Genomic DNA, 16,330 nt, shown 5'->3' with positions numbered 1-16,330 from the left:
TTTTCAATTTTGAATTTACGTTAGTCTCCACAAGGGGCGGTGCGTCCAACTTGTAGTGTACTATGTGTTGGGTGGGTGTGGCGTGCATGGTGGTCTTGTGGAGTCACTCTCAGTAAATAATGTGAAAAAAAAAGAAAGAAAAACATGCATCCTCACACCTCAGAAAATATTTGAAAACCACTGAATAATTAGTTTTCAGGTTGTACTGCAGTTGTTTTCAGATTCATCCAACTTGTAGTGTACTGTGTTTTGGGTGGGTGTGGCGTGCATGGTGGTCTTGTGGATTCACTCTCAGTAAATAATGTTTTAAAAAAAGAATATATAGTCAAAGGCAACTAAATGTTTCCAAGCCTTCACTGTGATAGGTCATACAATGTACTGTAGTAGCCTAGTCTGTTAAACTAAGCCCATGAAACGGCACATTTCAACATCTGATCATACTGGTATCAGCGTAAGGCAGACAACCTAAACCTCACAAAACTATATCACATGAGATATTGACAGGGTTGAGAAACAACAGAACACAAAGCTGAATCCAAATGTTTTTATTATTATTATTATTTCATTCATTATGATCTAAATGAAAACAAGTTGTTACAAGGCTTTTCACATTTTAAGAGGTGTGGAGATTGTGTAAGTTTTTAACCAGAGACATGAGGCAGACGTGTGCGGGGAAATGTGATATTACAATAAGTGACTACTCCAGCTAGGTCACTTCAGGGAGCCCTCCATGGCTCTAGATGTTGAAGCAGCAGGTGTGACTACAGAAGATGACCTGTGACTACGGTAGGGTCTTTGCATCACAACTTGATTATCAGACATGTGACACACAACTGGCGTGGTCATGCATCCTGAGAGGACTACAACAGGATGAGCATTTGAGACAATGTCTCAGAGATCGGTAGGCCTACAGCATATTTTCATGGAAATTCATTTCTTATGAAATTGGGTATCAAGCTCTAATGTTCAACTTGACCATTAAAACGGATTACTTGAGATGTGTTATATGTTGCATATGGCCTCAATTACTAGCTGCTTTTCCTAATCTCTGCAAAATTACAATGACTTTTACTTCTTGACTTATTTGAAATGCAGTATAAGCAGCCAGGACCCTTAAGCTGCACTGCCATAGTCTTATTTTGTAGTTAAATGATTAAGATTTTAAGAACAAGGCCCAATATTTAAAACAGATCACAGTGATGCCACCAACTTTGCTAAACTTTCCGGAACACATTTGAGGCATAATTAATTCATTGACCCTAGACATTCAGACATATACGAATATAAATTCCAATAGCAATAGCAATAAGAACCTGCTATTGGGGAAATTATCCTCTTTGCAATGTGACTTTTAAACTTTTATTTTTTGGCTTAAGACACACAATACCCTCTCCCTCCCAATAGCAACAGAAATGAAACAAAAAACAAACTAAATAATTTCATTATTTGATCTTAATCAGAAAAACCTTCTCACTCCACCCAAAACATCTAACTAATAAAAGGGAAGTTTCCCAACAGACCTATTTAAATTCCATCACATCAACACTGCATTCAAATATTGAATAAAACACTCCAAACTTGGCATAAATTCGTAAGTCTTTTGCCTCTACTCACAATACCAGCTGAAAGTCACTTCCAAACTGATGGCCAAATATAATTTTCAGACTTTAAAATGTTCACATCGAAATTGTTCTTCACTGTGCAAATATACATAAATATTGAATTCTTCTAACATCCAACCAAACTCTTTTGTTAATTCTGCATAAGAGCACCTCTGTTGACTTGAACAATTTCTTTTAAATTTAAAAATAAAAAAAGAAACCCACACACACATTATATAATATGACTTCCTTTCGTTTAACTTGTATAAATACTAAGCTTTGGACAACATGCAAACAAGTATTATTTGACAGTACACTGAGTGAACCTGAAAGTCTAGTAGGTACACACCACATATATTAAGTAAATTATCATTGAAACCAAGCTTTAATGCTCTATTCCAATCTCCAAAACCCAATATTAACACCCTGTACACTACTCAGCTTGTGAGCATTATTCATAGGTGAATTATGATCCTTTATCAGCAGCAGACGGTGATGTCAGTGATGAAGTGCCATGAGAAACAATATGATGGACATTCTGGACAAGTTACAAATAAATACCATAATACATCATGACTGACATAAAACAGAATACTAGACACACAAGGACAAGTCATGGATCACGTTTCTATAAAGGCAAGGTAAGTGGTTACCATAGTAAAGGCTTTTCATATGCTCTGTTGCCTGATATAACGGCAAGCCATCAATATCATCAGTTGTAAGGCCTCACAAAGCTCTTCCACTTTCAGTTTGTGTTTAAAAAGTTACACTATAAAGCATTATGAATCACACCATGAAACAAATAAGAAGTTCCTTCATCATACAGATAAGTCCACAGAGTTCCTAAAGACTACAGCCTGAGCCTGACGCCAGTCCACTCAAAACCAGCACCTTAGCACTGCAGTCAGTTCCTTTTCTTTTCCATTACAATTAAGCAATTGTCCATTTTCCCCCTGACACCTTGAGAGATGACACAAACAACCACCTAATGTCACTTCACAAAGTAAAAGCATCTACTCAATGTCAATCATCCTGACATTTCAATGAACTGATTCATGAATGTGTGAACCTCAAAAGAACCAAAGCCTCATCTATGGCCAAGCAAACAGAGGTTCCTGGGAAGTAAAAGGAAATCTATCGTAATACTCTTGCTTTTTCATTCTCTTACTTTAAATAACCAACACTAAGATCACACATACTAAAACTATCCTTAGAAGAGGCATGACTTTGAAACCATCTAATTTCATAATATTCTGACTAAAAAGCTTACGTATTTTTCGCAATATGTTGATATGTAAACACATCACCTGACACTAAACTTTATTTAGAAGTGTAAAAAAGGGATCTGCCAATAGTTTCTCTGCCATAAAAACTATGTTTTTGTTAAGCTTGGGTGAAAGTTCAAGGCTAATAGTGTTCACAAAACATTTCTGAAATGTTCCAGAGTAACAAAACAATGTTCAAACTAAGCAGTGCTCTTGATTAACCTAGCACAGTGTAGGGTCAGCCTTTACTTATGAATTAGAAATGTGGTGTTTAATATCGCTACAGACAAAAACAGCTTTTTGAAGGTGTAAACATGAATGGGGTTAAAATAATACGCTGCTGTCAGAAGAAAACATCCATATCAATATTGTAACACAATGTTACAATCACCATAATATTTGTTTTTTAAAAAGCATGGATAAATGTAATTAAACCATTTCTACTTTGCAAAATAATATTGTCCATGAAATGTGCTGTTACCACACAACTGAGTGAGCTGTACCTTCTACAGCACAAAGCTGATCACTTTATATTGATCTTTATATGAAAACCATGTCATATGTATGCATATAAAGTCTTTTCATATGCGCATACTACAAATACACTTAGTGGAATGATTTCATTTGACATATAGCCCTTGTAACCTAGTAAAAATGTCCCCATATTCTGATGTCCAGGAAGTTTCCAGCTCACTTCTACCAGTGTCATTTCAATCTCACTACAGTCTAAATGGACAAGCCAAGAATAGATTACAGATCAGAATGATATGTTGATGAGAGCTGAAGTATGCAATTTGATCTTTAGAAAACATTTACAATGTATAGTGTATATGGTGTTATGCATACGTGTCCCTGAAGCTGGCAGAGTGAAGCGCCAGCACGGTCAGAAGGTTTTCCCTCAAGGAGCAGGCATACTGATAAAATGTGTGCCTTCCATGTAGTGAAAGTTTATTTGAATAAAAGTGTTTGCTAAATAAATATAAATACATAGTAGCAGGCATACTTAAACCTTAAAGGTGTACCGTCAGACCGGTGTGACGGGAATGTTGGAAAATGAACGTTCTAAAGAATTTAAATTGCGGAACGGAATCTTATGTTAGAATGTTCAAAAACCCACACCTTTAAGGATTAACAGACACAAATAAAACTGCACTACAGCGATGACTGTGTAACCTCTCATTATAAGACATACAGTAATTGGTCACTAGAAACTGCCCTGGACATCAGTGTTAACAGGCTACTTTGACTTATAATTGAACCTCTAATACAGCTTCTTTTGATAAAATTTAAATGACTTTTGAGTGCATACTACATATACATAAGGCAGGGGGGCATACTATACTACTAAATTAATTAAAACAAATAAATAAGACCGAATACACTTCTGGAAAAACCAAACAGCTGAAATGGGAAATTTGGCGTTTTCATCTGACAGCAACAATATTTTTGACTCTCTCACACACGCAAACATACTCACACACAGTAACAGATCTTTTTTCTTTTAAATATATATATATATATATATATATATATATATATATATATATATATATATACATATATATACACACACACACATATATAAAAAACAAAATGTGAAGGACGTGTGCAGAATCTCTGTGGACTATGCAACTTTATCTCATTATTACTGTTACATTCATCCCCTCCTGTGACTCTTTTGGGCATACAGATCCTCCTGCCATCCCCGCACACCCGCGCTGAGGTATGCCTTCATGTGCGGTTGAGTGTTTGAAAGATTCGGGAGATCTGAAGCATCACCGGCCCCGTCTCTGGGTCATTCATCCACTGCGTGCTGTTCAGTGGATTCTCCAGCATGTCCTCGAAAGCTGACAACAAACAAACATAAAAAAAGCTTACTCAAACGTATATGGTCATATGCATTTCATAAAAAGATAATCAGATTCTCAGCATTAAAACTCACAAATGTAAATGTGATGTTAGCAATTGATAGATTTGTTTATATAGCACACTGAACTGCCTCTATGTAGGAAATGTGCTGTATAACTAGCCTTATCTGACTCAGTCAAAACACTCTAGCTGCAAATAGAATGTAGAACAAGCTAAAACCCAGAATAATAAGAAAAGCTTATCCATTTGTCAGTATTCTAGCATGACACCTTGGTCTGTGCAACAGCAATTAGTCCAGCACTTGTTTTGTTAATCCACAGGGCAAAAGTGTGAGGTGTGAGGGTTTAGGCTATTAAATGGTTCATTCTGTGTCAAATTGGATAAGGTTGTTGCTACACCATCTCAGATTTTGTTCAAATCTTGTCTATATCCAGAATGGGTCCCAAAACCAAGGCCGGTAAAATATTTCTGTTAAAATCTATGTCTTTGTATTATTCAGCCCTTGAAATTACTTTCCTTTCACAGCCTGAAAATCACATTGTCTGGTCAGCAATATTTGGGCATTAATATAATGAAAAGTATTATTCATAGGCAGCCCAAACTTTGTAGGGTGTTCTCAGTATGACTGAACCATTAAAAGTTTGAGTCCCTAGATTTGGAAAACGTGCAAAAATATGGGAAAGTAGCTCAGTATATGGGCATTTACTGTACAATAGTGTACCATAGATACACTGTGTTCCAAATGATTAGGCAAATTGGATTTAAGTGTTATAAACATTTATTTTTTTGTTTTTTTAATTAAACTCATGGATGGTATTGTGTCTCAGGGCTCTTTGGATCATTGAAATCAATCTAGATAATCAGTTTGCCAGGTGAGCCCAATCAAAGGAAAACTACTTAAGAAGGATGTTCCACATTATTAAGCATGCCACAGGTTTCAAGCAATATGGGAAAGAAAAAGGATCTCTCTGCTGCTGAAAAGCGTGAAATTGTGCACTACCTTGGACAAGGTATGAAAACATTTCCCGAAATCTTATGCTAATCATCGTACTGTGAAGAGATTTGTCGCTGATTCAGAGCACAGGAGGGTTTGTGCAGACAAAGGCATAATAAGGAAGGTTTCTGCCAGACAAATTCATAGGATTAAGAGAGCAGCTGCTAAAATGCCATTGCAAAGCAGCAAACAGGTATTTGAAGCCGCTGGAGTCCCGCGAACCTCAAGGTGTAGGATCCTTAAGAAGTTTGCAAATGTGCATAAACCTACTATTCGGCCCACCTTTAAACAATGCTCACAAGCAGAAACGGTTGCAGTGGGCTCAGGAATACATGAAGACTCATTTTCAAACAGTTTTGTTTACGGATGAGTGCCGTGCAACCCTAGATGGTCTACATGGATGGAGTAATGGATGGTTGGTAAATGGCCACCATGTCCCAACAAGGCTGAGACATCAGCAAGAAGGTGGCGGATTCATGTTTTGGGCCAGAATCATGGGGAGAGAGCTGGTAGGCCCCTTTAGGGTCCCTGACGGTGTGAAAATGACCTCAGCAAAGTATGTAGAGTTTCTGACTGACCACTTTCTTTCGTGGTACAAAAAGAAGAACCGTGCCTTCCGTAGCAAAATCATCTTTATGCATGACGATGCACCATCTCATGCTGCAAAGAATACCTCTGGGTCATTGGCTGCTATGGGCATAAAAGGAGAGAAACTCATGGTGTGGCCCCCATCTTCCCCTGACCTCAACCCTATTGAGAACCTTTGGAGCATCATCAAGCAAAAGATCTATGAGGGTGGGAGGCAGTTCACATCCAAGCAGCAGCTCTGGAAGGCTATTCTGACATCCTGCAAAGACATTAAAGCAGAAACTCTCCAAGAAGTCACAAGTGCAATGGATGCAAGAATTGTGAAGGTGATGAAGGTTGTGAAGGTGATAACATAGGACCAATGAAGGGGTCCTATGTTAAAGGGACACCAGGCAACGTTTTCGCGTTAATCATCTTCCTAAGTTGGTATATAGTTAAATTACTCATTACAGGGCGAATGAAGACTCTCTCGCCGGCCCCTACTGCCTGTAGGAAGAATATCCCGCTTGCAAGTTCCTACCCGCCGACCTTCAGTCTCACAAAGTCTCAGACATCGCGATAAGCAGGATCAGTTTACATCCTGCATCCCCAGCACAGAGGCAGGCTAACGAAACACTAGCGATTGTTGCAAACGTGTGTATAATGGCAGAGCCGGCGAAGAAGCAGTGAAAACCCTTGACGGAAGATGCTAAGAAAAGGAAAAGAGCTTCAGACCGAGCAAGGGCTCGCACACGTATCGACACATACAGACGCTACGGGGAGCTTCGTAGAGAAAAAGCATCAGGCTTGCCTGGTGTCCCTTTAACATGTAACTTGGCCTGTTAAGATGTTTTTGATTGAAATAACTTTTGATTTAATTATAACCTCCTAATGCTGCAAATTCAACAAATGACCATTTTTAGTTCTTTACAAACTATAAAATGTCTTGAAACTCTGTTGTGCATAATAATTTGGAACAGTGCATTTTGAGTTTTATATTTTTAAAAAAAATACAGTTCTCATTGGGAGGTTTGTTCAATAAAATTAAAATTATACTCCAACGGTTGATGACTATTTAGGAAAATCTGAGAAAAATGTATAATAATTTATTTATATTGCGTTCCAAAGTAAGTCAAAATCACTGTTTTGTCTCAGGGCCAAGAATGAAAACCCATAGGTATTGATGGTAATTTTGATGCCATAGATGAATAGAGACCCAGTCAGACCAATAGTATGAAAAATCAGGAACAGAGTTTATTTACAATGATGCGCATCAAGGGAGAGACAGCATGACTTCACCTAAAGATCCATCAGCTGCTCTAACTAGACAAGGAAATAGTTAGGGTTTAAGTATCCTTCCAGGCTGATGGGAGATGGCGTTGGTCATCCCATCTCATGTGGACTACACTGAATCAGACTCTGATTAGTGGCAACCTGGCAATTCGGAGCAGATAGCTACTGATGCAGCCATGCAGAACAGTGAAACACTGCAAAGTCATAATATTCCCGCTTATCTCTAAATACATAGTCACACACAGATATACACAAGGACAGTACAGATATCATAGTCATTACATTGAATCATACTTTTAGTATCAAAGTGACCCACTAATGAGAAATGCAGAACATTAAACCACATATTGGAATATTGGACATAATGCAGAACATTAAACCACATATTGGAATATTGGACATAATGTTCTATTCCACTTTCTCTCAGTATACAATGTAACGTTGGGCTTTTCCCAAATCACGGAAGTGACATCGACGTAGCGGTAGCAGCAGAGAGTAGAAGCTATCAGGCAAGTGTTATTAAAATAAAATCCTGGTGTAGGCTACTTACAAACTTTCCAATGCCTCGTTTTATGAGTACAGACCCTTTTTGTGCTACTGTAGAAGTTTGGTAATATTCCGGACATTATTAGTGGGGTAACTTACGAGATACACTTCTGGTTCCAAAAGTGCTAAGCCATTGGGCTGATACATAGACTGATAGTGCGAACTCGACCAATGTTTGACCAACGGAAAAAAGCTTCTGGGGGTGTGTTTGGCTCGCGGTCATTGTGCATATGACACTAGGGTGAAATTCACTCCGAACCATTGCTTTAATATCTTGATGTGCATTTGTTGCAGAGACCTCAAATATTGGCTCAACATTAATAAAGTATTGTATTTGCAGATGATTAGATGAATAATGATTGGTGCCATGTGGATACACAAAGTGAGTTTACAAGACCCTCAATATTACCAGTTGTGCACTTTCTTCCATATCTAGAGCCTTATATAAAACTAATGGGCAGGCTAGGAACAATATAAAGATATTAATGCCAAAACATGGCTTTCAAGATAAGGCATCTTTGAGAGTGTAAAAATTATACAAAATCAAGGGTGAAAAAATGGATGAAAACATAGAGCGGAGAGCAGGAGGTGCAGCCACCATTTTCCTGGATTTTGTCTGATATGACACAGAATGACCCAGATGGAAATCAGTAAATGCACTGCAGACGATGGTAAGGATCATTTCAAAGGTAATACCACACTTTGAAAAGAAGCTGGAAAGCATTGTGCTTACCTAACAAAGTTTTTGGATTCGTTAAGCCAAGCTGGACCACAGGGTTTTCAAGTATGGCTTGAAACAGAGGGCTGTTGGTATCAATTCCCTTGTCCAGGTCCTCTGGCGAAGGCTTCCGGTCCCCAAGCAACCACTCACACTGCACAACACAAGGAATGGTTATGGAATTTAGTGCACGCTTTTGTCTAAAGCGACTAACAGAATATAAACATTACAATAGTTAAAATGAATAGTAAACAGTTTTTAAAAAGTTGTTAAGCCTGCATTACGTAATAATAACAATAATATCAATGCAATATCCAAATATAATGAACATAAACAGACACCATAAATACACAAATCAAAACACTAAAAATGAATCATCAGTCATTATTTTTCAGTCTAATTTGTAGTGATGGGCTATTTACCATAGCCATTAATACAACAGCTGTTGTACAAAGACAGCCCCTGTTCCTTGTCTGAGATCAAATTAATGTAATGGGCAAGTTCTTAGACACCTTTTAAAAAAGGACATGCATGATTTCTTTCTAACAAAAAGCTGTACCAATACCGAGGGGTGTGGGACAAACAGTCTTCTAGTCACATATAACAGTCCACCTACCGCAGCGTCCTGCTGGTTATTATTGACCCGAAGGGCATCGACCACTTCCTTTTCATCAAAGCCCATCTCCATCAGTGCAATGACAGCCTGGAGAGAGCAGGGGTAACACAGACTCCTTAAAGATATGTTATTGTCATGAACTAACTTATTACAAACAACTCAATAAATAAATAAATAAATAAACAAACAAACAAAAACAAGCAAAAAAATTACAATGGGTGGTGCTGATGGGCATTTTACCAGCAAACTAAACAACCATTTTGACAACAGTTTGCAAACTGGGTTGTATATTAGCAACATCCTCCTTCTGCACCACGTGTGCATGGTACAACACAGAACATTCAGTATCTGAGCCTCATTATGGATGAGATTCTGTTTGCACTCTCCAAACAGAATCTCATCCACCTGGTTCCACTCTCTCACCCGTGAGTCTGGTCGGAACTCTCGTTTCCGTCGGATCCTCTTGAAGATCTCGGTGAGCTCGTCTTGTTTGGCCTCCTCTGTGCTGGAAGGCTCAGAGATCCGGGAGAGAGGTCCCGAGGCTGTGGCGCCTGACGCCGAAGCAGCAACAGAAGCAGCAGAAGCAGCAGCAGCAGCAGCAGCAGCGGATGCCCCCGAGGCCTCCTGGTTCACCAGAGGGGCATCAGCAGTGGGGTCATCCACGTGCTCAATTAGCCATTCCATGGCCTGGGTTACTGACATGCTGATAAAAAGAGAGACAGGCTGATGTTACATTATGAGTTCTAAGACTTTGTATAACTTGGTGATGACTTTTCACAATACACTGAGCAACTGTATGACAATAAAGCCCACCATTCATACATCTTAAAACATACAGTAAATATAAATGAGTTAAATTGTACAAACAAAACAAAACTAAATTTAATTTGATTTTCCACTATGCAATTTCAATGTTCATCAAAAATGTTCAGTGCATCAGTCACTTAATAAAGTAAGTCAAATGCATCCCTAAAAAATTATATTTTAACACATCACAAAGTTAACATACCACCTGCTACATTTCAGAAATGACGAAAACACAGGGTTGGTCAAACTATACACTGTCAAAGTCTGTTCAGGCCTCAATTCTGAAAAATAAAGGTTTTTTACAGCCAATCAAATTACACTGTGGGATCAGCCCTGAAGCACTTTGATTCCCATTTACAGAGTCAGGATTGTGCACTTGAACACTTGAGTCTTTTCCAACACACACACACACACACACACACACACACACACACACACACACACACACACACACAGCTATAAAACCATCAGAAGCAGGCACTGTTGCAGTGACACTGTTCATCATGGTCATGAGTTAGGCACAGGGAAGCACTCACTGGTTTAGGCGGAGGGCCTTGACTGCTCTGCTCTCAGGGAAGCCCATTTCAGTGAGCTGTTGCAAGGCTGTCTCATCCACCCGGTCCTCCTCGTCCTCATCCAACATGGCTGCCAAGGGACGACAAGACATATAATCAAGGAAATGTTTACACTGTATGCAGTGATTGATGTATTATGGATGGATCTTGCATTAGAGGTTATCACATGTATTGGACATGCATATTAAACCATGAGGGGAAATCATGCAAAGGTGTCGAAATCCTTTCGAAACAATTTCAATACAATCAAAACTATATACATGCACAAAATTGTACTCTGTTATTTTTTTTCGTAAGTTCAGCTAAGGGTGGAATGCTACTGACCATTGGCCTTCTTGAAAAGCTCAACTGCATCTGGATTCAAAGCAAGGAGTTTCTGTGCCACTTCAATGAGTGATACAAGGATCTTCCTTAGCTCTGTCTGAAACTTTTTGCAATGATTCAACAACAAACAAACAGAGGAACATTTAGTATGACCATGCTCATATGTGCACATACAGTACTCCATAAACTTTACTTGTTTGCATGACCATCACACAATGCATTAATCAAGCACAGTTGCCTACAACAGGGCTTAAATTTCACTGCGGGATTGCGGGTATTGCGCATAATTTGTTCAAGTCCCGCAACTCTAGCCATCATAATGCGAGAAATTCCCGCATACACTTTTACTGCCTGTCTGATGACGTTAATATAGCCTAATCATTAAGTGGCGAGTTGAATTGAACATAGCCTCATGCAGACGCACACACACACGGAGAGAGAGAGAGAGAGAGAGAACCACTTTGCGCTTACGCAAATAGGCTACGCTACCATGGCAAACTTTTACATCTGGAAAGAGCTCCTTGGTAACGATCCTGCTAGCTCAGGTCACGTCAACACTTGATCCCAGAAAGATTGTCTTCGACATGTTAGTTTTTTGAACATTTATTGTATCTAATGACATAGAAAACATAATAATTTGCATACACATACCGCACTATGCACAACTTTTATTCACTAGCGACTATAGCCTAAAACCGTCAGGTTGAAGGGGGCTAATTACTCCATAGAATTACTCTCACGTATTTTCTTAAAGTGACAGGCACTCAATTACACCTACTCATCAGCAATGTGCACTCAATTGGACCTACACACCACATTAAAGATATGCCTAAGTGTTATGGGTTAAACGTCAATATGAGGCATTCAAATTACTAAATATGTTTAGCTACTAGTAATTACTAGTAAAATGCTAAATGCATTATTAAATAAATACACTCTATATGAATTCAAAAATATATGATAGAAACATATCACATAAGCTATCATTTTCAGTGTGTGTTTGTGTGTGTGGAGAGAGTCAAGCAGAATCTAGGATGTCCACTGTTGTGAATGATCCCACTACAGTATATATTACTGATGACGTCAGGGTGGTGGGGGCTCCAAAATCAAACACTTTTTTAAAAAAAGTATCGAAGTATTGAAATCGCAATTCTTGACTTGGTATCAGAATCGACCCCCCCCCCCCAAATTGTGTAAATCCCCCCTACATGAATAACCTAAGGGGGGAATCCCCCCCATTTTGAAAAATGAATTTTAAGCCCTGCTACAAATTCGGTATTGTTACAATATAACTCTCAGCAACCACATACTCACATCCCGAATATTGTGCTGAGTTACTGTGCGGTCTGTGTGTCGAGTAGATAGGTTAGCTGTGGCTTTAAGAATGGCATCTTTGTCTGGGGCCTTACTTTCTTGCTTCTTCTGAGGATGAAAGAGCAGATCACTCAGATGCACATGGTAAGTCAATACAATGTGACCAGAACAAGGAAGGCCATTCAAATGGTTTAAAGAAATTTTTCAGAGTGCACAGTTTAGGTAAAAAACTTGTAAACTTTCAGCATACCTTCTCCTCAGCTGCAATGTCTACCATTTTGGGTGGCGGTGGAGGTGGTCTTTTTTTAATTAACAAAAGCACATCTGGTAAGAACATACAGAAAACATCTTAGGTCTGATGACTGACGAATACGTGCCAATGGTTACATGCATGCACACTGAATATGGATATGGATCATGCCTATTGACTATAGCCTACCTTTTTCTTTAAGGTTCTCATCAGCTACTGTTTTGGTTTCAGAAAGAACCCTTTCTGATGCTGCGTGAATAAGTTTATGGTGTGTGAGAACCTTTGGATCTTCCAGACTTCCATGAACACACTAGGAATAAAAGAAAGAAAATACTTGGGCCCAATTTCACTACCAGGCTGGGTATATAAAAACATTTGAGAATGGGATTTTGGGTGCGTGAGATTTGGACCCGTTCAACCAGTGCATTCAATGGGAAGAGGTATATTATTTCGAGAGTAAATTATAACCTCAAGCTTAACAATACTTCACAACAATGCACTGACATTCGTCTGCTTTCCACGTCATGATATATGAAGCAAGAGTTATAACTAAGTTATTGTGCCAGTTCTAGGGCCCTTCTAACCTATCCACCATGTTATAAATAACACTGCCAACCAGGTTGCTATTAATACTTTAGAAATAACACGGAGCGTTTCAAATAGGCCTACGACCATTACGTCTAAATACAATGTTGACTGACGTGTAACGTTACAAGCATAGGTTACAAGGTTAGCTAGCTACATAGATACCTGTCAATAATATCTCAGTGACGTTGATGCCAACGACACAACATTAACACCAGCCAAATACATAACTTACGTGTTTCAAGCACCTTTCTTTAAGTTTTTCAATAGTGGTATCTTCTGTAACTTCCTCCAGCCATTCCACACCCTCCATGGTGCATATATGAATCTTTAAAACTTTCCCAGCAAAGATCTTTTCCTCTTGTACAAACATAGCTGCCCTGACGTTCGTTTGAGCTAGCTAATGTTAGCGAGCTATCTTAACAGGGTTCGACTGATATGTCAGCTTGTAGCTTGCTAGACTAGCCTGCTAGCGACAGCGGTGAATGTTACTGTCCCACACTGTCTTATTGCTAGGTATCTGCTCGAAAAAATTATGAAACCCAACAGGGACTTGCGTCGATTAAACTAAGACTACTGTCCGATTGCTCATAGTTGGTGCACCGTTGAGTGACTTCATATCAATAACCGTATGCTTCACACTCCCCCAAGGAGGCAGCTGCAGTAGCTAGCCACTATCATCACCACTGTCCCGTGAATATCAGTTTTACGTGACAACAAAGCGTACATCCGCCTCGCAAACATTGTACTTCCTTTCATATTAAAAGTCTCAGAGGCACCTTAGCAGTTTTAGCAGTCATACTTCATGGAGCCCAGGCTATACTCACTTTCTTCACATTTTCCTCCATTTCAGCGTTTTACTGTTGTGAGATACAGTGTACTTAATATACTCAAATATAAATAATATACTCAAATATAAATAATAATGATAAAACATAGCTGAATAAAAAAAGCAGTAGGAAAGTCTACAAGTCTGATTTTCAAAATAGGTTAATGTAATCTGTGGTAGGCTCTTACCATCTGCTCCTATATGCTTAGGCCTAGGCCTAGGCTACTACAAAACATTACATACATGTATTGTTTGCTGAACTTAGACTGGTGGTTCTAATCACAATGTGTAGGCTACATCTCATGAAAATGTAACATAGCATTTTAAAAAGAATAGAACAACAGTCCATGAAAAAAGGGCAACTATAACAAATGTCTATACTGAGACAGGTTAGTTTAATCTATCAACGTAGCATTTTCTAAGAACATTCTGTCGATCCACATGTCTTAGTAGCCTGTACTTTTGTAGGGTTCTTGTCTGTTTGTAGAAACTTCAGAAATCAGTATGTGTATACCCTGAATAAAATTAACATAACATAGCCTAACCTAGATAAACGAACTTATAGTAATCCTCTAAAATGTATTATTATTTATTCATTTTAGAGGATTACTATTTTCTTCAATTTTTTTTTTAATTTAACTCTCTTTTGCACAGATAAGACATGCACTTTCAAATTTCGTTGTAGCCTAGGCCTACATGTACAATGACAATAAAGATATTCTATACTCTATTCTATATGATTCTTCATATATGTGCAAGTTGTGAATTTGAACATTTAAGCCTGTTTAAAGAGATTAATGAGATCAAATGACTTTTATTTTAAAACAACCTCGACGTGAAAGTAATGTTGACTGCTGCTCATACACCGAGGTTTGTTTTTGTCAGAGGCCAGTGAAATTTGAACCGTGAACGAATAAATTGAAGAAGACTGCTATCTTGATAGCAGTCTTCGCCTACAAAATTTGAATTGATTTATGTGGGGTTACGATATGGAGAGGAAATGGCAGCGCAAACATATATGCGAATTCCCTCTGTGCCCATTGACAGACTGTAAAGTCTAATAATAATAAAAAAAGAAATAAAAATAGGCATAGGCTGTAGATAACAACTGGCCTTGCTTGAAAATAGACTATAATGTACATGTGTTAGGTGAATTAAATTACTATTAATGAAATATTTACAACCCGTGGTTGAAGCTGCTCTGTCTCACCACTTGAGGGAGCAATAACTTAAAATCAGAGCTCTGGTCCAAATAGTTATTTTTTTCTGTACGTTCCACCCTAGGATATGAGAGCAACCATGAGGTGCCTCTCACCTTGTACATGATATAATAATAATAATAATAATAATAATAATAATATGAAATATAATATATAACATTCACTCTCTCGCTTTGTCTCTCACTAAAGGTAAGGCTAGCTAGGCTTTATGGTGAGGGAAGGAAATCTAAACTGAAAAGTCTCACCAGTTTGAATCAATTAGCAATTCGTTTTAAGCTGAGCTGAAAACAGGCTAATCTTTTGATACAATGGCACAGTGATCTCCACGTCTTCCTACATTTTTTTTTCTCTCTAACACACACAAACAAACACACACATACACTGCTGGCAATGCACTCCATAGAATTAACAGTTAGTGCTACTGCCAATAAGGGTCAGGTGCCTGGTAGCAATTGGCTTAGGCATTACATTATCTCTACAATGTGGTCAGTAAAAATGCCAGATTCATTTATTATCCCCATCTATGTATGAGAAATTTTGCAAGGCTTGGTTTTTGATGCAGTTGATGTAATTGGGATATCACTTGGCATAAGCCATTAGTGTGGATTTTCAGTGATGTTGAAATCTCAAAAGGTCTTTTTTGGCATCAGACTGTCCAAAACAATGTTACTATCTAAGAGCTCAGGACTATGACTCATATAGGCTAGCCTACTCATGACATGATTGGTTGATTTTAAATTTAGACAAAGATTAGTGCAGTTAGCCCTAAATCAATTAGTCCAAATGTGTCACATTTTGAATAATTGGGATCAAATTGAGAAATCATTCCACCATTCTCAAAAGATGAACTCTATTATTTGAAGGTACTAATACAGAATGAGTTGCATATACAACTCTATTATATAACAGTTCTAATATATACAGTAGGTATAATATACACATGAACACAAACAAATA

At 38.3% G+C, this 16,330-nt stretch overlaps 1 protein-coding gene across 3 annotated transcripts; it reads right to left on the bottom strand.

Annotated features, from left to right (window-relative positions):
* Window positions 1–4,417: 4,417 nt before the first annotated feature.
* Window positions 4,418–14,026, bottom strand: ubac1 (UBA domain containing 1). Of its 3 annotated transcripts, none has more exons than XM_048243651.1 (10): window positions 13,560–14,026; window positions 12,929–13,049; window positions 12,740–12,813; window positions 12,490–12,597; window positions 11,176–11,278; window positions 10,813–10,921; window positions 9,893–10,172; window positions 9,470–9,556; window positions 8,869–9,007; window positions 4,418–4,713 (listed from the first exon to the last, which is right to left on the bottom strand). In XM_048243651.1, the coding sequence occupies exons 1-10, from the start codon at window positions 13,695–13,697 to the stop codon at window positions 4,598–4,600; spliced, it is 1,275 nt and encodes a 424-aa protein (XP_048099608.1). In that variant the 5' UTR covers window positions 13,698–14,026; the 3' UTR covers window positions 4,418–4,597. The 3 variants fall into 3 exon arrangements, with proteins under 3 accessions (XP_048099608.1, XP_048099610.1, XP_048099609.1); XM_048243653.1 differs by having other exon boundaries at window positions 11,176–11,272; XM_048243652.1 differs by having other exon boundaries at window positions 12,490–12,594.
* Between the last annotated feature and the right edge of the window lie 2,304 nt (window positions 14,027–16,330).

This window comes from Alosa alosa, chromosome 5 (assembly GCF_017589495.1).
Source record: "Alosa alosa isolate M-15738 ecotype Scorff River chromosome 5, AALO_Geno_1.1, whole genome shotgun sequence".
In the NCBI taxonomy this organism is placed as follows: Eukaryota; Metazoa; Chordata; class Actinopteri; order Clupeiformes; family Clupeidae; genus Alosa; species Alosa alosa.
The sequence above is the reverse complement of the archived record's forward strand: the minus strand, read 5'-3'. Positions and strand labels throughout refer to the sequence as shown.